At 52.2% G+C, this 21,663-nt stretch overlaps 5 protein-coding genes across 5 annotated transcripts; 1 reads left to right on the top strand and 4 right to left on the bottom strand.

Moving 5' to 3' along the window:
- Window positions 1-459: 459 nt before the first annotated feature.
- On the bottom strand, window positions 460-2,781 carry J3458_005572 (uncharacterized protein; the record flags this gene model as incomplete). The annotated part of the gene is made up of 3 exons (XM_007812039.2): window positions 460-531; window positions 592-1,781; window positions 1,875-2,781. The coding sequence occupies 3 exons, from the start codon at window positions 2,779-2,781 to the stop codon at window positions 460-462; spliced, it is 2,169 nt and encodes a 722-aa protein (XP_007810230.2).
- A 6,144-nt stretch (window positions 2,782-8,925) lies between these two features.
- Window positions 8,926-9,735, bottom strand: J3458_005571 (uncharacterized protein). The gene has a single exon (XM_066118877.1). The coding sequence runs from the start codon at window positions 9,353-9,355 to the stop codon at window positions 9,026-9,028; it is 330 nt and encodes a 109-aa protein (XP_065976399.1). The 5' UTR covers window positions 9,356-9,735; the 3' UTR covers window positions 8,926-9,025.
- A 2,115-nt stretch (window positions 9,736-11,850) lies between these two features.
- SWC4_1 (swr complex subunit) lies at window positions 11,851-14,229 on the bottom strand. The gene has a single exon (XM_007812040.2). It carries the CDS (start codon window positions 13,971-13,973, stop codon window positions 11,985-11,987), a length of 1,989 nt encoding a protein of 662 aa, XP_007810231.1. The 5' UTR covers window positions 13,974-14,229; the 3' UTR covers window positions 11,851-11,984.
- Window positions 14,230-14,554: 325 nt separating this feature from the next.
- ERP1_1 (emp24p/erv25p- protein) lies at window positions 14,555-15,466 on the top strand (the record flags this gene model as incomplete). The annotated part of the gene is made up of 3 exons (XM_007812041.2): window positions 14,555-14,758; window positions 14,887-15,192; window positions 15,317-15,466. The coding sequence occupies 3 exons, from the start codon at window positions 14,555-14,557 to the stop codon at window positions 15,464-15,466; spliced, it is 660 nt and encodes a 219-aa protein (XP_007810232.2).
- Window positions 15,467-16,726: 1,260 nt separating this feature from the next.
- YCK2_1 (Palmitoylated plasma membrane-bound casein kinase) lies at window positions 16,727-18,247 on the bottom strand (the record flags this gene model as incomplete). Its single annotated transcript, XM_007812042.2, has 3 exons — window positions 16,727-17,889; window positions 17,970-18,039; window positions 18,119-18,247. 3 exons carry the CDS (start codon window positions 18,245-18,247, stop codon window positions 16,727-16,729), a joined length of 1,362 nt encoding a protein of 453 aa, XP_007810233.1.
- Between the last annotated feature and the right edge of the window lie 3,416 nt (window positions 18,248-21,663).

Raw genomic sequence — 21,663 nt, 5'->3', positions numbered from 1 at the left:
AAAAGACAAAATACACAACCACTACATTCCTAGTAATAGAGCCAGAAACCCGAGTATCTACTGCATCTCCCATCCATTCCCAGTACCAAAACGCTTCGCAAACCCTCCACTACGACAAAGTTCAAGTCGTATTTCCTTCCTACGATCCGATTCTAGTATAGCTCTTGGACCGTATAGTTATACTGCATCCGTCCTAGAATTGAAAAAAGAGGAAAATATCATGAAACTCTTTTTTTTTTTTCTGCTTTGATTGCGTATATCTGGCCCGATATGACAGTTGTACTAGATGCTATGACTAGGCCATACTCAATTGCTAGATCAAACAAAGGGCAGACAATATTGTACAAGAAAAATATGTCGGTCGTACACATGGGTATCATGACACAAGATATGGCAAAACAAAAGAAACGAAAAGAACAACAAGAACGAAGGCTGTACGGACGCAAAGGTCTCTAAAAGCTATGGTGCTATCCCTATGCCTCGTAGAACACGAGCCGGGTTGCCAGCAACGACAGTGAAAGGCGGCACATCCTTCACCAAGGGTTAGTTTCTTGACTAGCAAAACAAGAGATGGGGGTCTTGCGAACGAACATTTGTAACAATAGATCCAGCTCCGACAGTGCTTCCCTTTCCAATGGTTCGGCCGGGTAGAATGATAGCGCCGCCACCAATCCAGCAATCTTGCTCAATGGTGATTCCACGCCCAAACTGAGGCCCCTGGCCGCCTAGACGTTTCTTAGGGTCAATGGGCAGTGAAGCGGTAAAAATGCTGACGTTGGGCCCAATCACACAATTGTCTCCTATCTTGACTTCGCAGACATCGTTGATAGTACAGTTCCTACCAATTACCACGTGGTGGCCAATCGAAATGTTGTAGCCATAGTCGCAGGTGAATGGCGTCTCAACGGCGACATGTCGACCCACACGGCCTACATTTGTGACCGGAGATGCTTCCGTGGGAGACACACGCACGGGATCTCGGGGTTGCAGTATTTCTAAAAAGAGGCGCGCTCGTTCATCGGGCGATACACCATTTGTCGGTGGTGTAGTCAGATTGTTAAACCGCCAACATGCGGCTGCACAGCGTTCTCGTTCTAGACACAACTCTTTATCAAAGGGATAGTAGTGCCGTCCAGAGAGCATTTCTTCCTTCTGAGTTCTCCGCTGTGGATATTGTGGGTGAGACAAAGCCAGCTGCGCAGCAACTTGAGCATTTGATGACGAAGACTGTGGATGTGGTGTCGGGCTACTCGTGCGGGTTGGATGTAGGATGTTGATTTGCGGTAGGTGATTACCTGGGTGCGGCGTCTCCGGCTCATTGCCTCTGTTGAGGTCATGTAGAGGTGGTACTCTTTGGTAGTCTTTGGGCATCCTTTCTCCAAAGGGGGGAGGCTGCGTATTGGCGCTGACTGGTGTAGGGAAAACATTTCCAGGAGTATACGGAATTGCGGACAATTTGTTCTCTGGACTTGTGGCAGACGCGCTTGTCATTGTTGATATTGTTGATGCTGTTGGCCGGTCGTCATCCGTGGCCAGAGGTCGGCCTTGTGGGGTGTCTATGCGAAGGATCTGGCCACGATAATGGGGTAGTGGTTCGCGTTTGACGGGCTGCGGCCCATACGTGCCATGCTGCGGCATGCCGTACGCTCCAGGAGGAACATAAGACGGGTCCTTCGACTCGAGAGGTACAGCAGGTGTTTTTGCATCTTGTTTTGGCCATCCGGCTCCCCGCTGTGGTGGGTATCCCGCGCAAAGAAATCCCCCCCGAATGCAATTGCTGCCTGTGTTTCTTTGTTAGTTCTCCGGTGGCCCGAACGTTGGGGGAAGGAGGAAACGGAGGGGGGTGTGGTCATCAGGATGTGGCCCTTCCTTACATTCAGGCTTTTGCTCATCGCACTTCTTCTTTCTTTTGCGACATGTCAGACAACCGGTCTTGGTTCGATTGCTAAAGTTTCTCTTGCGCTTTTTTGGGTCATGTTGAATAATGGAATCTGATCTGTGCTCGGTGCCGTAAGGGCTTCCGTACGTGCCGCCGGGCCGGTCTTCGGCATCGGGGCTGGTGTTGCCATAGTCACTATGATCCACCTGACTTGTAGCTCTCCGGAGAGCATCGCCAATTTGTTCCTCAGTCTGTCCCCGTGGTGACGTTGCCGAATTTTGTTGTGAATTATATCCATTTCTCTCTTCTCGTGATTGTTCCTGGCTTTTCCATGAGGTTTCCTTCTCTCTTTGATCGTCGCTATAGTGCCTGCTTTCTCGCTGGGGCGTACCGTACGCCTCCCGAGACTCATTGTGAGATGCACTGGGTGTGTCTTCTGGAGTACGCTCGTGAGCTCTGCTGTCGCGTCTAAGCTCAGCAGAACCCGACCGCTTCCGTTTGTGTGGGCCTTCGCCTTCCGGATACTTTATTGTCGGAAGGGGTTGACGATCCGTGGTATGTCCTTTCCAGGTGTCATTGCGACTGGGATGGGTTTCTGGTGACTTGTGTCGATAATTTTTGCTTGACGCTGGAACTCGTTCATCTGAGGAGAATGCCCTTTCTGAGCTGTCGGTGGGTGGTTCATTTGCCTTGGGTGAGCCTCCGTTCAAGGCTGTGAAGGTAGACATGGCAGTTGCAGCTAAATTCCAAGATGGCGAGCCGAAATCGAGATGTTGCAGTACAAAACTGGGCAGAAAAACTTTCTTAATAGACGGCAGGCAGTAGACCTGGAATCCTTGCAGGTACTGAGTACCTTGATGCCAATTCAGTAATAACAAAGGACGCGGGCTCGCAATTCGCATAACTTTTCGGGGTCCAGCCCACGGTTTGGTTGAGACTTGAACGAAGGCCGCTTTCCGCTTATAACTCTACTGTGGACCGCCCTGTTGCGCCTCGAACACCAAATTACAAACACCGCTGCCCTGTCGCAACTTGGCAGCTTCCCCCATGGACTCCCAACAAGAACACTGGTGGATGGTGTATCAGGAAAGAACAGCTTGAGAATAAGTGTCACAGTTGGCGTGATTGCATTGCTCGAGCCAGAGGAGGGTTGGCAGCACTGGTTGTTCAATCCCCGCAAAGTGGTTCGGGAGCTTTGGTCGGGGGGAGGCAATCTGCACGACAAGGGACAAGAGACGAGGCGCGAGGCGAAAGACGAGAGGTGGGCAGTGTAAAAGCAGCTTGTCAGCCTTTGCGTGGTTGATTCGAGAGGAGACGTCAGGTTCGCAAGCTCGTAGGAAAGCGCAATGGCTGGGGCGAAAGGGACAACGGAGGAGATGAGAGAGGAAGAGACGGGCGTGCGGTGTCGCTGCAGGCAGCCAAGGGATGGAGAGGTGAGGAGGTGTAATGGTCAAGAGGTTGAAGATGGGGCCCTTTGATAAGGACGACGGCGAGAAAAGATGGATGAAGGATGGGGTCAAAGGTGCAAAGGTGCTAGCTAAGGTCTAGAAGTCCCAAGGTGCAAATCCCAAGGTCGGTTCGGTTTGGTTGTCGGTTTTGAGGAAAGTACCACTCACACGCAGCTTCCTCGAGGACCCCGGCAACATTCGAAGGCCTGTGTGCGCTTGGAGCACTTGAGCGCGCACCAGACCCGACAGACCAGACCCTTTGATCACACACGCACACACGCACACACGCGAGCTTCAGGTCCCTACCAAAGTAGGAAGCAGCAAAAGCAAATGAGCAGAGGCAGATTGCTGTGCCGGGTACAACCAAGGTACTCCGTACGTTGTCACCACAGACGTGGAAGGGCCCGCTTGCAAGGCGTCAGTCACTTTTTTGGATCAATGGGCGGAGGCGGATGGGCAGAAGCGACATCCAAAGGCGTGGACAAGCACGCGGGCGCCGACGTTGGACTTGGACTTGGACTTGGACTTGGGGCGTGGCGGCATGGAGCACAACAATCCTACGGACGAGGAAGCAGTCACAGACAGCGTGACAGTGACAGTTCAATGTTGGGAAAAGAAATTGAAACACCGGCAGAGCGCCGAGGCGATCGCTAAGCCCGGAAGCCGCGCTTTTCTTCGCTAGTCTGGCGGCGGCGCACAATGCTGCCCCTTTATTGCCTGTCGCCTGTTGCGTGCGCACCCCACGCACCCTTGCGACCTTGATGCTGCTGATTTCCGTTTTCCGCTGCCCCGGCTCGTCTACATGTATGTACTTCCGTACCCTGGCTGAGTCTGCCCCTCGTCGGGCGGCATGGCGCTTGGGACGGGCTGCGGATGGGAGCGGGGGGTGGGGTGGGGACTGGGGGGCGTGTCAATGGACAGGTTGACAGGGCCCAAACGAACACACAAGACGACCCGACGGCTCGTCCTCGTCGTCCTTCCTGCTCGTCAAGAGTCAAGACGTCGTCGACCTCGTCAAGGAGATACAATACGTATTATTGTACGGAGCACAATATGGCGAGGCACTGTACAACACGGCACTGCACAGTGCACTTACTGATGCAGCTCTCGAGAGCACCCTCGAGCCAGGGGCGTGGACAATCGTCGACGTCGGCACGTTGGAGGCGTGCACGCAGTCGTGCTTGACGTATTCGTCTGTGGGTACTCCGTACTCGATACAATATGAACAATACAACACCACCATCGAGCACATTGAGCTCGACTCTACACCACGTTGGCCAACTGTGACACTATTGCAGACACTCAATTCCAACACCATCCGCGTCCATGTTACCAGCATCACACGCAGAAAGCAGAATGCAGAACGCAGAATGCCCACCACGCCCGTGTCCGACGGCCGGCACACTGCTTGTGTGTAATACCAGACATCACTCCGGCATATCGAATTGGATCATGGATCGGCTAGTACGCCCAACTTCCTCCGTGTTCTGTGCCCCGTAACTCAGCAAGCAATGCCAAACTGAGAGCTTGTTGTGCCACCGTTGTGTTACTCCCTGTTGCCATGAGTTGAGATGCATCGCTGAGCCCCGTCCGGGCGTTTTATACTGTTGGTCCAACTACGGCTGACCGACCCTGCAAGACACTACAATTGATGCATGGCCATAAAACCGTGGCAGCCAGAAACAACACTATAAATACTCTCTTCCACTACATTCAAGCTTCCGCTGCTAGAGACGGCGAATCCAGCAGGATGCTTCACGTCCCCAAATGTCGCTTCCATATCCACATGCGTGCCGAGAATCGTCTATTGTCCTGTTAGCCATTCATTCAGCTAGCTCCGTGTTGTCTCGGTCATAATCTTGCCCGGCATCTGTCTGTTATTGACTCCATTATGCCGGTCCGCAGGACAAGTCCCGCCCTCCTGTGTCCTCCCTCGCCTTGACCAGTCTTGCCCAGGTCTCCTATGGGCTAGCAGCCGACTCTGTTCGGTGCCGTATCTGAAGAACGATATTAAAAAGTCATTCGGCACTGTGCTGTGCGACGCCAGAGGCGAGCCAACGGATGAAACTGTGAATGATCATTTCTCGGCCGAAAGTTAAGCTGACCGTAGGCTGCCACCCAACAAGGGGTACGACTCGCAAAGACAATAACTCAGAGCAAGGAAGGGGGGGGCTCTAAAAATCTTCTCTCTCGGTTTCCGGTCCCCCGATACCCGTCTTCCTCAGCCCACTGTATTTATCATCTCTTGAATGCTGCCATAATAGTGAGGACTCCAGGAAAGCTCGCTGTCTCATCAAGCAGTCTCATTCGAGGAACGAATTTCATGGGTAACAGACAGCAGCATGGCTAAGAGGTGGCTGAAGCAAAAGCCGATTTGCCGTAGCTGCTGATAAAGTCGGCCTTCGTCAGCAGGCTCATCCAGACGTCGAACCAGCCTACGGTCTGAGCTACTGCAGGGTGCACTGGGAGACATGAGCTTGAGACCACTTGAGCAGCGACGTTTGAGGACGTCAGTGTTTAGGCACTCAAGAACAGCGACCGAGGACCACGGAAACAGACAGCGAAGGGGTTGTGCGAAGCAACATTGAAGCCATGACCCTGACCTGGATGCGCCTGTGGGGCGGGCGTGGCCGCAGCAGGAGCTGTTTGCCGCGGCAGGGCCGCCTTATTGCTCCACCAGCGACTGCCCTGGTTTGCACACACCTACGGAGCAGGTACCTCAAGGTATGCAGCTACTCAAGTACTGGGCACTTATTTTACATGCCAAAATGAATCTAGGATGAAGTATGCAGTACTCGCTACGCCGTACATGTGTACAATCGGCACCCGCGGTCCCCACTCAACTCTCAAGCTGTCTGCGCTTTCGGCCTCTCGCGCCGTTCATGACAGCAGCCATTCACCGGGAGCGTGTCACGTCGTCCTGGTGCGGACGGTGAACGGAGACGTATACATACTGCTAAGGTAGGTTGGTATTCGATGCTGTTTGTTTGTTATCTGTGCGCTGGCAAAAGGACTGAGAGCTAGACGTCGTCTGCTTACTAGCCTCACCTCTGGAGCTTGACGAATACTCGTCGTTGGGATAGCTGGGGTGTTCGCAGCTTGGGCATTTCAGTTGAGGCAATTGCGCCTCAAGATGCGGTGCTCGAAGGGCCCAAACATGCACAGTATTGAAGCATTCAAATATTGCATATTTCGGCACAATACGGCATTTCCCCATGCAATCTGTGCTTGGCAGGGCATGTTATTCGTGCCAATGCTACTCGGTCAAGTACATGCAGAGGTACATAACAATACGTATCTCTTGGCCACGCAATAAGCAAGTACGCAGTGCGCGTGGTTCCTGCCAAACCGCAGCCAGCACCAAATTTTGTCACGACTCATATTTCATCTCTTTTCATAGAGCACACAGTACCATCTGTGACTTCATTCCGCCCTAGATCTTGCATAGGATACTTGGCCACGCTTCGGTGTGAATTGTTGGAAGTTAGCCCGGTCGATGCAACCCTACGCAGTTGGCAGGTTGGCAGGCAGAGAGCATCGACTGAGACATCGGAGTCGCAGAAAGTCGAAATCTGGATCACCAGCATGATGCGACAAGAAAATTGCAGACCCAGCTTTATTTTGCGCAGGACCAAGTTCGTTCAATAGTATCGATACATATACTGTAACTACCTACCTAGGTCCTTAGGCAAGTTCGCCCGGCACACTACCATACACATGTCAACATCTCATAAAACTGTTTTATCTCTAGCGGTATGTCAAAACATACGCAGCCTTGTCAATGGCAACTAAAAGGGTTTCATTCCCAGGTACATTGAACTGCCCGAGCAGCCTTCGTTCGTTTAATAAGCTAATCTAGTCGGCCGAAAGAAGCACATCGATATCGGCCGGTTACCACTATGCTTAGATCAGCTGTCAAATCCTGAAGCATGCTCCCAGTGCCCGAGGCACCATGGCGCATTTCCCAGCATCCATTATTCCGAATCAATAGACCTTGTTGAACTGGAATAACCAGACGAAACGATATATAACAGGGCCTAGCTTCCCGTCTCAATCAAGTTACTATTTTGAGAGCTGGATGCACCAAAGACCCACGTTCGATGCGCCTCGGGCATTTACAATCAACCAGGGGCACGGTTACAATTGTCCTCGTATAGCTTGATTCTCTGAAACTGGCTGTTGCTGCCCAGTGAACCAAGTTTCCATCGACCACTTTTTCTGGCCAAATCGGTTAGGCAACTCTTAAACGCACATTCGCCACTTCCAAACGGATGCTTGTGCAGAATCCGCCAATGGGATGTTGAGAACATGGGGGTGTGAGAGATGGAGCGCCATTAATTAACGCCGCGTCTAACACCGTCTCGTATCGCCGGTCAACGGCGGCTGTGCTAAGCCACGTATAGCCAGTACAACTCTTATGGTGTGTGGAAGCGTGGAAGCCCAGCAATTCAATACAACTCAACCCGGAGGAGATGATGATATGTCTTCAATTGGGGTAATTTGGTGGTCTCGTCATGAAGCGGCCAGGTCAATCTACCGAGTACTACGGGGATGCTATATGCAAACCCTATGTTGGACAATCGACACATTTAAATTTAGAAATAAATTTAGGCACCCGGCCACCTATCCAGGTCAGGATAATCTCGTCACCGGGCAGCATCAAATTCCCAACGCTGGTCAACATTGCCCACCATTTTTGCGCATTGAAAGGAGTGCGCGAAATCACGTACAAGTACTCCGTAAAGTGGCTCCTTCAGCTGCCGGGTAAATTTCATGCCGCGCAATTCACCAGAAAAATCATTACCCAGGCCTTTAGGTTGTGTCCGTTGTGAAGCATGCCAACGGAGGGACTGGCCCTCAACTGGGTCACCTAAGCCAGCGATGCGGTTGCGCTTGTCGGGAAGAGCCATCAGTCGAGCCCTGGCGACAGGTAATGTGGCTTCTTACCGCCACCACATCTACTCCGTACCTTCAGCATACTAAGCGTTGTCTTCATGGTGATTGGTAGTTTCTTATGGAGACAATATCAGGCATTACTCGGTAGTACTCTGGAACACTGGCCCATCCCTGGTCACGCTGGGCTTCCCTAATGTCAATCCTCCAAGCACGCCAAGTCTGTTCGCAACGTGGGAGCCCGAAGAGGACAGTGCCCAGATACCAAGGCAATAGTTCCAGCGAAGCCGAATGTACGGAGTATTTATGGCCGTGCGTCTCCCAGATAATAGGATTGCGCTGATGTACGCGTGTATTTCTCCACTCAGCAAAGCTACTACGTAATATCAGGAGAACTGTTGGTTCGAGCCCTTCTCACCAGTAACGACTAAGAAGATTATGACTAGTTGAGATTCTGTGGCACTTTCTAGTTTTTTTTTTTTTTTTTTTTTTTTTTTTTTTTTTTTTCAAAATATTATTCGTTGTTCGCATCCGCATAAGCCTACAGCTTAAACCCGGTCACTGGCAACCAGGGCCCATCACTGGGGACTCTGAAGGGGTGAAAACTGACTCCAAAGCGCCTTATTAAAACAGCATTCAAGTTGACAAGATAAGCTGCTCAAGGGCCAAAAAGGAGTACTAGGAGAGGGGGGGGGGGGGGGGGGGGGGGGGGGAACCTTCCTCGAGACGCGAAATGCGAGATGCGATCAAACCCCATCAGATGATGCAGTCATATGGCCAAGGGCAAGCACTTTCAATACTATCGTCAGCGCCATTTACTCTGTACTTCAAGAGTCCTGCTTGTCCCAACCTGCAGTCTTTTTTCTAGATTTTCGGTGATAATCATGCTTGTAGGAGACAGGCTTCTGGCTGAGCGCATCTTGGTGGGAAAGGCGGAGGATGAGCAAGAGTCTAATAACTGCTCCGTCCAACACGCCGCCGGGCAGGCCAGCAGTGTGACACCAGCGGCCGCAATTTCAGTCATATCCACCTTTTCTGACGGCACCGGGGTTGGGTCGGATGTGGCTGCAAGTGCTGGACGGCGTGTTCTCGTTTTGGGGCATTTGCTGTACATTCGACAGGTCGTAATGTTCATACGTGTGAGCTGATGGGATGGCAGCCACCTCACTGTCAAGCATTGCAGGTCGGAGAACGGAATTCATTTGCCTCGGTCTTGATCCAGCAAGCTCACCATCTGGAGCTAGAGCCAGACGCCCATTACTGATGAGAAACTACTCGGTAGAGGGGCCAGGGATGAAAAGAAAAGGAAAACCAGAGGATGCTTTGCTGTCGTCTCGGCTTAATCGTCGACTTGATCGACCACGACATTACTTTCGATAAACTGGATTATGCGCTCCATTGCGTTCCGCAGGTTCTTCGGCCAACTTTGAAGGCATCCCCAGAGTGGATGTGGAAGGGCAGTTGAAGGTTGGCCGAAATGTTGACAGACCCAAGACAGAGGCGCGCGAAACGGAGCAGCAAGGGGCCTTGGAAGCGAGCCTCCACCTTGAAGTCGCCGTGGCATATTGGCTTGATTGTAGCCCCTGTACTCCGTACTCTGTAGCAGTGGCGCGTACCTCATCTCGGCTTGGAACCAGGGCAGAACAGAATACTCCGCACATGGGCTCTTGGCTGGGCGTTGGTGAGTTCTCAAGCGCGAATCTCAGCCACAGGAAGCGCCGTCAAGCAGCAAAGAAGACACAGAAATAAACAATGGATGGACATGGCGAGAAGGGCACGTCGGGCTATGCCGTACATACCCAAGGTAGTTACATGGTCCGACCTTTCAGAAGCGTTGGCTTTCCGAGAGCCTTCTCAGTGCCGGCGACTTCCGCAGGGCCAATAAGAAACGTTGAGGAGCTCAGTGCTCCGGACAAGGGCCTATCCGAAACCGTGCCTGGGGAGCCGCACCTTAATCGGCTCGGGCCATGACCATGACGGGCAGTAACTACATAGTTACAGGGCACAATGCCATGACTTCCCTGAACGACGTTGGAAGATGCACTGCCAATCATGCGGCAGAAGATTGATTGATTGATGGAGATACCCGCCCGCGGCCGTGTCCAACTTGACGCTCCTTCAGGCTCTCGCACCTAATTGAGCAACAATAGCGCCGATTCTGGAACTCTTCTCCGCAACTGTGCGGACCAACAGCGGCCAATCCAGCCCGTCTCCACGTCGCCATCTTTGACACCACAACGCGTGAACATCCAGCCATGTGAAAGATCTCTGGGGAATGGCCGCTTTGAGCTTATCTCGTCGGCCACACCTGCATCAAGTTATTTTTATCCCGCTGCAGACGGGTGGCCAGGCCCTTGCCAGAGCCAAAGCATGCCCATGTGCAAAACACATTCTACGCGCCCGGTTTCTTGGTCACGATGCAAACGAAATAGAGGCATGCATATGCGGCCAATGACATCAGGGTCTTCCTACCGTTCCTCCTACACGGCCATCACGATACTTCCCGCATTGGGTCATTTCGAAGCGCCACGTTTGGATGTCGTTACTCGAGCCGCACACATGGCAACGTGGGTTGGCTTCATCTGGACTCATAGCCAAGCCCTCAAACCAGCCGCCCGGCTTCAAAATGAGCGCTGTCGTCCGAGGTGATTGGCCATCTTACAAGTCAACTGGTCGCATCCCACGACGACCCATCCCTCATCTTGCTTCTGTTAAACAAAGATCCCATGTTGCCGGCATACATGCGTCATGTCCATGCATTGGTCACCATGTTGCCTCACATCTTTTGCAGCCAACAGGCCGGACCCACGCGTCCCAAGTCGCAGGGTGTTGCTGCATCTTGGAGAGGATATTTTCAGCTACCGGTTGCTATATTAAGTGACATGTTCGTTAGAGCCGCCGATGAGCTGCAGGAATTCTTTTCGGAACCTCGTTCCTAAAGACGATCCACGCCTTGGCTGCCTACTCATCTATTACGACAGCCATTGTCGGATGGTCTAACCCCAGACGACACCCGAACTTGACTTGCATATTTGGGCACGCCTCCTCGATGTACCCCCATTATGATACAGGCTTGACCAAGGATCTGTTTGGAAGCGCCGAGGCGTCATGTATCCACACTCAAGAGACGTCGTTCGGACCATCTCGCACCTAGTATATTACATGGCATTTGATATAAACTTTCAGCGCTTCATGCTCCAGAAATCCATACAAGATTCACTGTCACTGGTCGAAATTGTTCCGCAAGATCATCATTGGAGGCTCAACTGCATGTTTCAGGATCTATTTGGCAAGATTTGTTGGTCCGAATCTCGGGTTTTTTATGCGCCGCTATCCTCCTTTGCCCCTGGACAAGGGACGCATCCTGAGGACTTCTGCCCTAAAGGCCAGAACCCTGGCTTCCCGGATGATGAAACGCCATCTCATCATCTTCAACCTTTGTTTCCAAGCCCGAGCACCACATCGAATGACGCGTGGCTCTTGTCCCCAGCTGCTAACGGGCTAATGAGCCACCTGGTACTTTTGAAATGAAGGGATCTAGGGACGAAAATCTTGCATATTCATCATTCCAGTAATAGTTACAGATCCCCACGGCATACCCCCCCCCCCCCCCCCCCCCCTTTTTTTTTTTTCCCAGTGACCCTTCTCGTTCACTATTTTAAACACTTGGGGAAAAGTTTGAAGAAAAGAGTCCAGGGAAGACTTTTGGCGTCCGTCAACACGGCGCGTACGGATTGAGTAGAATGTACTTGTGAGGTACATGATCATTTCTTTTGTCGTTTGGCACTCTTGTCGCTCACGCTGCTTAATACACTGGCACTTCGTTTGTGGGCACCACTGCTACTTCCCGGCCGAGCGCTCTTTTCCCTTTCCGGCTCGACTGCTGTCAGTTTCTCTGCGGCGACGGAGGCCTCTTGGTCTTGTTCCGATTTGGAGGTCGACTCTTCAGCGCCCTCACCCGTCCCTGCAGGTGGTACTTCTTGGTCTCTGGCATCGCCGGCCTTGTCCTCACCAGCCGAGCCGGTAGCCTTCTCCGCAGACTCTGGCTGGTCTCCACAAGTCGTAACGTCCTCAGGCTTCTTCTTACCCTCGTCGTCAGTCTTGGTCTCGCTGTCCGCCGGAGCAGTCTCCTTCTCAGAGGCAGCAGGGCCTTGGTTCTTCTCTCGCTCTGCCTTCTTAGCCTGCTCGATCTTGATCTCGCCATCGAGTTTGTCTGATACCTTTCGCGCGTCTAGTAAACTGTTTACAGCAGCCAGGAGTTGTTCATATTGCAGAGTGGTCGCAGCAGTTGGCATCGCTAATTTAGCCGGAACATCCAGCTCGTTAAGAGTGTTATTAATACGGAGTTGCTGCTGGTTTGATTTGTGAGAGAACAGCTTGTTAATCTTTTCGGTCCGAAACGTAGGTCCTGAGCCAAGTCGGTCATGATGTGTAACACCATATACAGCTTCTTCCTGGCTGTTGAGCTTCCTGCGTTCTGGGGCTTGTTGCTGCTGCCTTTCTTGTTGTTGTTGAGCCTTCTTATTGGCAGCGGTGGGTGTTGACGTGGCTGCCGTAGATTCACGAGTCGCAGCATTCGACGCAGCAGCACTCTCTCGTTTCCCTGATTCTGGACCTGCTGCATTTTGAGCCGCTCCAGCCGCGCCAGGCCCTGTGGCAGCCGGGCTGTCGGTGCCCATGATGGATTTCCTCTTCTTTGACTTGTCCGTACTCATAAGATTCTGCAGCAAGGTCTGCAATCCAGCCGAAGACTTGAATGGGTTGATGTCCGTTTCGGCCCTAGGATAATCCAACCGGTTATACAACTCTCTCCTCTCTTCGTTGAATCGCTCATTCCTCGCCATTATCCGCTTGATCTCCAGCAACAACGACTCTTCTTCTCTGGCTTCCTCCTTTGATCGCGACATGGAATTCATTGCAAATTCCTTCCTCAGCTTCTCTTGCTTAGGATTGAAATGCGCCATGGTCTCATGCAGCGCATACTCCTGCTGCGTCATGTACTGCACCGGTTTCTGGGCGGCCATCATCTTGGCAGCCACCTCGTAGTATCTAGCCTTTAGGTCCTCCATTGACCGAGGTCTCGTAGCGGGGACAATCGCCTTACTCTCGTCCCCGTCCGCGTCGGTTGCCCCATTAGTCGCAGGAGGTTGATACTCGTATCGATCCCAGATAAGTGGCCAACGGAGATCAAAGTCGCTTGCCATATCCATCAAATAGTCCGTCTCTTCCTTTGTCCAGTCCTCGTTTTGCAGCGAGACTTGGTATTGGTCCTGCGAGTATTGAGGGACCTGGATCTTCACGTTGAATTTGGCGAACGCTGAGTCTTCTATGTCTCGTTCCGCCTCGCTTTCTTTCTTCTCTCCATTTTGCTCCTGCCCGCGTGTTTGCGACTGTGCGCCATCTTGCAGCTGCGTCTCGAGCTGCTGCTGACGCTCACCACTAGATGCGGTGAGATCCTTAGTATCTACCCGTCGCCAATGCCGCAAAATCAATGACCTATCATCGCGCCCTGAATTGCGGAACTCGCGGAGTTCCCATCGCGCAGCCGGTTTGCGGCCCCCAAGGCGCCTCTTCTTGAATTGGTTCTTGGCCGGTATTATCGATACAGGATTATCGCCTCCGAGATTGAGGACTTCTCTGGCTAGACCCTTGAGATTCGGTTTCGGCGGCCCGGTTTTCTGTTTCTTAGACGGTCGCGGGCCAGAGGAACTGTCTCCCAGGTTGAGAACGTCGCGGACATCAGAGGATGTCATTTTCGCTCGTTTCGCAGATGTCCGGGCGCAATCGGGCGAGGGTCCAGATGGCGACAGATAGGGAGGGGGGAAATAGTGGTCGAGGACAGTCTTATGCCATCTGCATCAAGCCATAAAGAAAAGGCCTGTCCCAACCCTGTCTACTTCGAAACAAACCGTAACAAACGCTCAAACGATTGGAATGAGCATCGACTAAATTGGGCGTCACTGTCGAAAAGGACTTGACGGTAGGCTCTCGAATGGGGTTTTGATATCGATTTGTCGCTTGGAGGATGACGCGAAGGTTCGGCGAAGGTTTGCCTATCGGCGTCCCAGCTGCACGTGACCCCACTGCACTCCTCCCCCCTAGTGACCCCCCTGACATATCCCGCGAAAGGAGCTCCATTTTTTGAACGTGGCAGCTTCGCGAGGAATCAAGGCTGATGGTGCAGTGAAACACCATAACTGCAATCAACATTGCAATTTTTTTGCGCTGCACAACGGATGAAGACGTTGACGACGGCCTACTTCTTTTACATTTCACCAAAGTGTGCCGTTTTGCTTTACAGTACACGGTTTAATTACGATCATAGAAACACAACATGAAGACTTTCCTGCCTCTACTGTCGCTGGCATCCGCCGCACAGGCTCTCTACTTCTTCGTCGACGGCGCCTCGCCAAAATGCTTTTTTGAGGAGTTGCCCAAGGATACGCTTGTCGTCGGACACTACTCTGCTGAGGAGTACGACGACCGGGTTAATGCTTGGCAGCAGCATAATGGGATCTCAATCTACATTTCCGTGGATGTACGTGTCACCTTGACCACCACCACGAGTATCCCTTCCAGTTTTCCTCCTCCGTCTGCGGCCCCCCGTGGCAGAGGGCAGCAGCACGTGCACAATCTCCCATCAACAAGATGCTGACATCTGCACAGGAAGTCTTCGACAACAACCACCGCATCGTCTCCCAGCGCGGCTCCGCCTCGGGCCGCTTCACGTTCACAGCCCACGAGGCCGGCGACCACAAGATTTGCTTCGTGCCCTCGTCTACTTCCGGCCGGTCCTCATGGCTCTCGGCGAACAGCCCCAACGGCGGCATCAAGATGAAGCTCGACCTAGTTATCGGCGAGACGGGCCAGATTGAGAGCAGCGACAAGGACAAGTTGCAGGACATTGCGTCGCGCGTCAAGGACCTAAACGCCAGATTGCACGATATTCGCCGCGAGCAGGTTTTCCAGAGAGTATGTCTCTTCTTTTCTCCGCTTGTGCTCCCAAAACTCTCCATATACCCGCTGCAAAAAGCATTCCCTCTCCCACCCCCCTATCTGATAGTTGGACATGTTATTGATGCTGTAAGCAAAACAGGAGCGAGAAGCCGACTTCAGAGACCAGTCCGAATCGACCAACGCCCGCGTTGTCCGCTGGATCATCATCCAGCTCATTGTCATCGGAATCACCTGCGCCTGGCAGCTGTCACATCTCCGATCCTTCTTCATCAAGCAGAAGCTCACGTAGGGTGATCCATTTCCAGTTGGGGGCTGAATTGTTTGGAGGCAGACTTGACATGTCCAGCTTGCTTTTTTATTGTTCCTTCCGTCAAAAGGCCCCGAGGACATTCAGATTTTTCACGTAGAACGATCCGTTGAGTGGGGATTTTTGGGATGCAAATTTATTACTTTATTACACAAAAGGGAGACATGGGTACACATAACGGTGTTGAATTCTAGTGATAATGCGGAGAGGTCTGGCTATATAGTCCAAGGAATTGAAAAATTCAGAAAATGGACAACCAGTGTCTAGTTAAAGCATGGCCCCTTCCCCCTTCAAGAGAATGTATACGAGACGTTTTATGATGTTACTAAAATATTTATTCCATTACGATGTATACCATAAGAGAACTCCTGAACCTCCTTATATTCCCATCAACGCTACAATTGCCCTTGTGTTTCTTCTTACCGTGTTATCGGCGCTTCCATGACTTCTAGAATCGCATCTTGTGCACAGCCTCCCCCGCCCCATCAATTGTCGCTCTAGTACGACTAGACAGGAATACAAAACATGAAGCCCTTGCAGATTTTTTAATTACACAATGGCGTGGCAGTAGAATAACTCTGAGTGAGAGTGACTTGTGAGAGAGAGAGTGAGAGGTTGTACGATGGAGGAGGGTAAAGAAAAACTAAAACTGATAATATCGCGAGTAAGCCCAATGCTACCTATTTGTCGTTACCGCCTTGCGCCGTGCTTCGCTGCACATTGAAAGTGGCTTTTAAGTATGGTTTCGTTGTGGAATGCCTGACGTGAAAAATAAATGGAACTAGGAAATTTCCAACCCTTGTTTCCGTTGGGCCGTCTTTAGTAAGACTGCCTGGAGTTTTTTTGTCGCTTTTTCTGAATGCTAGTCGTATAAAGAGTTTGCGCCCCCATAGATGCGGTATGACCACCAGATATTCCCCTCGCCGGCGTTTGTCGATATGAGTGTAGCCTTGGAGCTCGTTGCCGCCTTTGGTAGGTCCTGTGGTGATATTTTCGCGTTTCAGCACTCAATGTCCGCCGCCATTGGACGGCGGTAGGGTCAGTTCTTAACACTTCCGAGTCCAGTGCCATTTTGCCCAAGACTTCGGAACTCAAACAGAAGTAATCTTCCGATTCGGGGGCTGACATCGGTCGTCGGCGAAAATCATATGTCGTGACAGGTTGACGGCCGACTTGAACGGCCTCTGGATTGCTGGTACTGCACTATATACCAAAACACTCCCAAAAGCTGATGGGAGGCACCTAACCACAGCAGATAGTCTTCATGAACTTCTGGAAACCGCTGGGCTGAGGCTCGGCAGGACGAAGGTTAGGTTGGCCGGCTGCCACCATGGGGCTCGGTTGCTGGCCCCTCTGAGGTAGGTTCTGGGTGCTGTTCTGGAATTGAGCTTGAGTCGAGCCAGCCGGTGTACCCAAATCGCCTCGGAGACCCCCCACGCCGCTGGCTCTCTGCGCCCCTGTGGTGCCGAGGCCGCTTGGCCGATCTTTCCTGTTGCCCATCGGTTTGATCGGTGACGGAGGAGGGGGTTGTGCGGCGTTTAAACGGCCGACGGTAAGATTCTGTGCTTGCTGATGAGAGTTGGTATTTCCAGGACGGTGGCCACTGTGCAGTTCCATTTGAGAAGGGCCGGGACGAGCGTTTGGGTTGTGGAGGTAGCCAGCTCCATGGTTCTTCACCGAGTCCCATCCCTTTCCCGAATCCTTCGTGATTTTCATCCAATCGTACTCGCCGTCCTCGACCTCGCCCGTGTTCTTCAGCGCTTGGGTGAAGAGCTCGCGGAGGTAGTCGTAGTCCGGGGTATCTTCGAAGCCAAGGTTTCGGACGTATGTAAGATACTTGGAAAATTCTTCCGGGAAGCCTTCGCAAAGATCCTTGATTGCGGTAGTCTGCTTCTTTTCGCCAATTTTCTCATACTTTTGTTTGTTTGTAGCAGCCTTCAGGCCTTGCCAGGGAAGGCCCCCACGGAGGAAGTACATGAAAACATGGCCAAGAGCCTCGAGGTCATCTCGTCGAGATTGTTCGCGTCCCAAATGAGTGTTGATACTCATGTATCTGGCAGTTCCTGATAAAGATTTTCGTTCTCTGTAGGGGATGTGCTGCTTGGTTTTGGGATCACGGTATTGTTTGGCCATGCCGAAGTCGACGACGTGTATGACATTGGAGGACTTGGTGCCGGGGCGGCCAATCAGAAAGTTGTCAGGCTTGATATCACGATATATCAGGTTTTTCTCATGGATCGTCTGGACTCGAGACAGCATCTGCTTGGCAACCATGACAACAGTTTTGATGCTGAATCGACGACCGCAATGGTCAAAAAGGTCTTCAAGAGACGGGCCTAGCAAGTCGATGACCAGGATATTGTGGAGGCCTTCTTGGCCGAAATAGTAGACATTGGGGATGCCCGCTAGCACACTGGTTAGCATGGCCACGTGTTGCAAAATACAAACATGGTTGACAACGAGGGTCAACCAAGGTGGAGCTTACGGCATCCGACGAGAATTTTGTATGTCCGGTACTCATCTCGGAGTTGAGGAGCGTCGCTTTTACGGGGTTCCTAGAAGCAATTGTCAACGATCGGCAATGATACGGACAGCAAGAGGCACAGCAGGGCGCCTTGTCCACCAACAACTCACGAATTTGATGGCCACTTGTTGGTTGTTCAACAGATTGGTTCCCTCGAAGATGACGCCAAAGGAGCCTTCTCCGATCTTCTTCCCCACGCGGTAGTGCACACCGACAACGTTTGACGACGACGAAGCCATGCTATCGGTAGGTGATGGCTTGCCCGTGGCAGGCCTTCGCGTCGCTGACAAGGGGGTGTCGGTGTCGATGCTGAGAAGACGAGGTTCGATGAGGAAAAAGTTGCGTCGCCGGCGTGTGGTTGTCGACGGGACGAAACGAGCAAGCAGAATCTCGGTGGAGTAACGAGGCTCCTAGGAGACCAGAGACGGACGGGTACGGGAAAAGGGGGGGAGGGCAAGGTTCGTCGTTGGCTGCCCAGGCTGTGTGCTGTTTGCCCGTGTGGCTCAGGGAAGGGCGTAAATGAGGGCTCAGCGACGGCGGACAGTAATAATCATTTCTGAGGCGCCATGCAAATAGCACCGGGGGAAGGTCGAACTGTGGAATGCAAGTTAAAGTCTGTCTGCTGGCCGTGATGCCGGGTCGTGGTTATGGAGGAGCGGGCAGCGAAATACGGCCGCACAGGACAGGACAGGACAGGACAGGAGGTGAGGGCAGAAGTCTGCTGATGACTTTTGATGGGAATGCTTCCAGACACGCAGGGGAGACTAGCCTGACACAGTGGCAGCCTGGCAGCCTGGCGACTGGCTTGAGTGCTACCACCGGTGCGCATGGGCATGTGGGCATTTGCAGATGCTCTGCTCAGCAGACGCCAAGCCAGGACAGGACAGGGGTCAGTGGCTCCAAACCTCCAATGGCTCCAATGGCTTGGGGGCGGCTGGGCGGCGGCTGGGGCGCTGGCGTCGGTTTAATGCAGGCCCAGACAACAACAACATTGGACCAACATAATCATGGCCCAGTAGTGCCTGAGTCGACCGCCGGTCAGATGCCGCGATGTTGACAGACGGACATGTGGGCTTTTGGAGCCGCGCGGTCTGTAACTGTTGGACAGTTGGGCCGTCGGGCTATTGAGGCCGCCGAGGACGGCCCAGACACGCCTCAGTTATGCAAGGCAGCTGTTCAACGTTGTCAATGCCTGCTGCAGGCAAAGTACATAAAGAACCAGACTTAATGCGTGGAATAATATTACTGACTGCACACACTGGAGCCCACTTGGTCAAGCCTCACGGTCAAGCCCCCAACAAGGGAGAGTCGGCCAGCCCACTCCTCGGCTCCCGCCTCCACCAAAACATTTGGTACTCCGTACTTGGGCACCATGCCCCAATTGTTATCTTGCCTTCAATTACTCCGTGCGCTCCATGCCAAGCAACTGTCTCCTTCACGACCTGGAGCATTTCAATCTGGCTCCTGTTAGAGCCTCCAGATGCCATCTCAGCATACTGGCGTGCTCTTGTTTATGTTGTTCGGTGTCCCCACACAGATCTGCCTGTTCTGTTGGCGAGACACCACATCAAACATACAAGAAAGAAAAGCGAGCCGGCACAGCGTCTCGGGCACCAGACGTGCGGCCAAGTGCAAGACCTTCCCGCATAGCTGCAGCTGAGTCCAAGCAAGGGCACTAACATACTGCCGTCTTTGACTACAACCAAGGTCGACGGTTGATTTGGCCGAGCTTATCCAAAATGACCCTGTGCCACGCAGCACTATGCATGTTATTACTTGTGTTGTTATTCTGTTATTTCACATGTGTGCTGATGAAATGACTATAGATTGGGGCCCCGAGCCGCTAAACCTTTCTTCGCATCGTGGCCCGAAAACAACGAGGGCCAGGGTGCTGGCCAGCGACATATGACAAGGAGCCTGTAATAACACAATGTCCAACCCAGACAAACACGATCGCCACAACATCCGCGAAACGTCCGCATGGACGCAATTTTGCATAATTGATTACGACATGAGACGCATAAAGCATCAAGATATTGTTGGCCTATACGACGAGGCACCACGCGTTTACAACAAAGTCTCGCCCACTTATTTTACCTTGACGAGTACTCCGTTCATGAACCCATCATCGAACGCCCCCAGGAAGGTCGAACAGCTGCTTACCGTAGTAGACTCGACTCCTCCAACTCCAATGGTCCACTATCTTCGTTGTTCAAACTAAGTAGTACGTCCGTAGGTATGGATATGGGTGCGCATCCACTGAAGTCGCCAGTGAAGATCTTCTGTGGCTCAAGACAGAACAAACAAACAAGCGCAAGCCAGCTCAGCCGATGCAAAAAGGAAAGCCAGGCGAGTGCTCAATTTGCAGATTTGGAAGGGAGAGGTGGTTTTCGCGATTCCATCAGGAAAAAAACCGAACAACCCATCACCCCGCGGCTAGTCCGAGACAACAAATCAGTTGATGATATCCAACAAAGCGTCCAGACACAAGCTCAAAAGATAGAAAATGTAAAAATGACCATCAGGAACGAACCGACACACTCGCATCATCGTACAACACATGAATACTCTACGCGATTGGCAGCTTGCGTACCTGTTCCATTGGTTCTGGTTTATGCATTGATGGTCGGCGTTTGCTCAAGATTCAGCTACGTACTGTACTTGATGGAGTACATATTAATTAATGCAAGGTCTCTCATTTCGATCTGGATCTGATCCGGACCAGTGCTATGTCACGGCGCAGTAGGCGCTCACTGCGCTCGTCCGCATTTGCTAGCTCCGGGTTCATCCTCCCTGTCACAAATTGTATCGTCCGGACCACACTGCATCCGTACTCGGTGCAAAGGCCAGTGTGTAGAGTCAAGGAAAGCCGTGGCCCTCGTCTTTGCCGTGGTAAATGTGTTTACTATTTGTGGAGGTTCTGTCTAGATACAATGTACGGAGTCCGCAACTTTCGTCAGAATCCATCAGCAACTACAGAATGTCGTATCCCGTACACCGCCCTTGGGTCTATACTACATAGAGGGAGGGTTGACTTGGAGTTGTATGTAATATCCTGCCTGGCTCGCGGCTCCGTCAATGCGCATTGCTCCAGGTTTGTGGAAGCCTCCACAGGAAACACCAAGGCTCCCCAATAAGGGCTCGCCGACTCCGAACCGAAGGGACCCCGGCAGGGTTCCGGGTACGACATTAGGCATTGAATGTTTTGATTTTTACAATGTAACTGCCATATTGCAACAACAGACTTTCTGCTTCTGTACACATGCCCTTGATCAAGTATCCCGCTATTTTCCACTTTTTCTTTCAAAGCAGGCGATGGCCCTGCATATCTAGGGACCCCAGCGCGGGAATCTTTGATCTTGCATACGGAAACCATACCGGAGTACTACAATACGGAGTATGTGTGCATGAACTCCGTACGCCATGACCACATGTGGCCTCATGGGCCAGACCGGTTCTGTATTTCTCGCAGTCTCAGGGTGTGATGTGACCTTTCAGTTGTGTCAGTTGGTGGCGTGTCTCACAGGCACTGTGTAGTCCTTTGGTGATATGGAAATTAACGCCTCTCGGCCAGATTTGGTGTTTTGTTTGAGTGGGCTGGCGGATGGATGCAGACGACCGGCAACTACTCCGTACTCCGTTCCGTATCATGCAC

This window comes from Metarhizium acridum (assembly GCF_019434415.1).
Source record: "Metarhizium acridum strain ARSEF 324 chromosome Unknown scaffold_31, whole genome shotgun sequence".
In the NCBI taxonomy this organism is placed as follows: domain Eukaryota; kingdom Fungi; phylum Ascomycota; class Sordariomycetes; order Hypocreales; family Clavicipitaceae; genus Metarhizium; species Metarhizium acridum.
This window is presented reverse-complemented; position numbering and strand designations above follow the sequence as displayed.

Bases quoted from the DNA above. Each gene is read 5' to 3' on its own strand.
- SWC4_1 (XM_007812040.2), bottom strand. From the start codon at position 13,973: ATGACATCCTCTGATGTCCGCGACGTTCTCAACCTGGGAGACAGTTCC.
- J3458_005571 (XM_066118877.1), bottom strand. From the start codon at position 9,355: ATGAACATTACGACCTGTCGAATGTACAGCAAATGCCCCAAAACGAGA.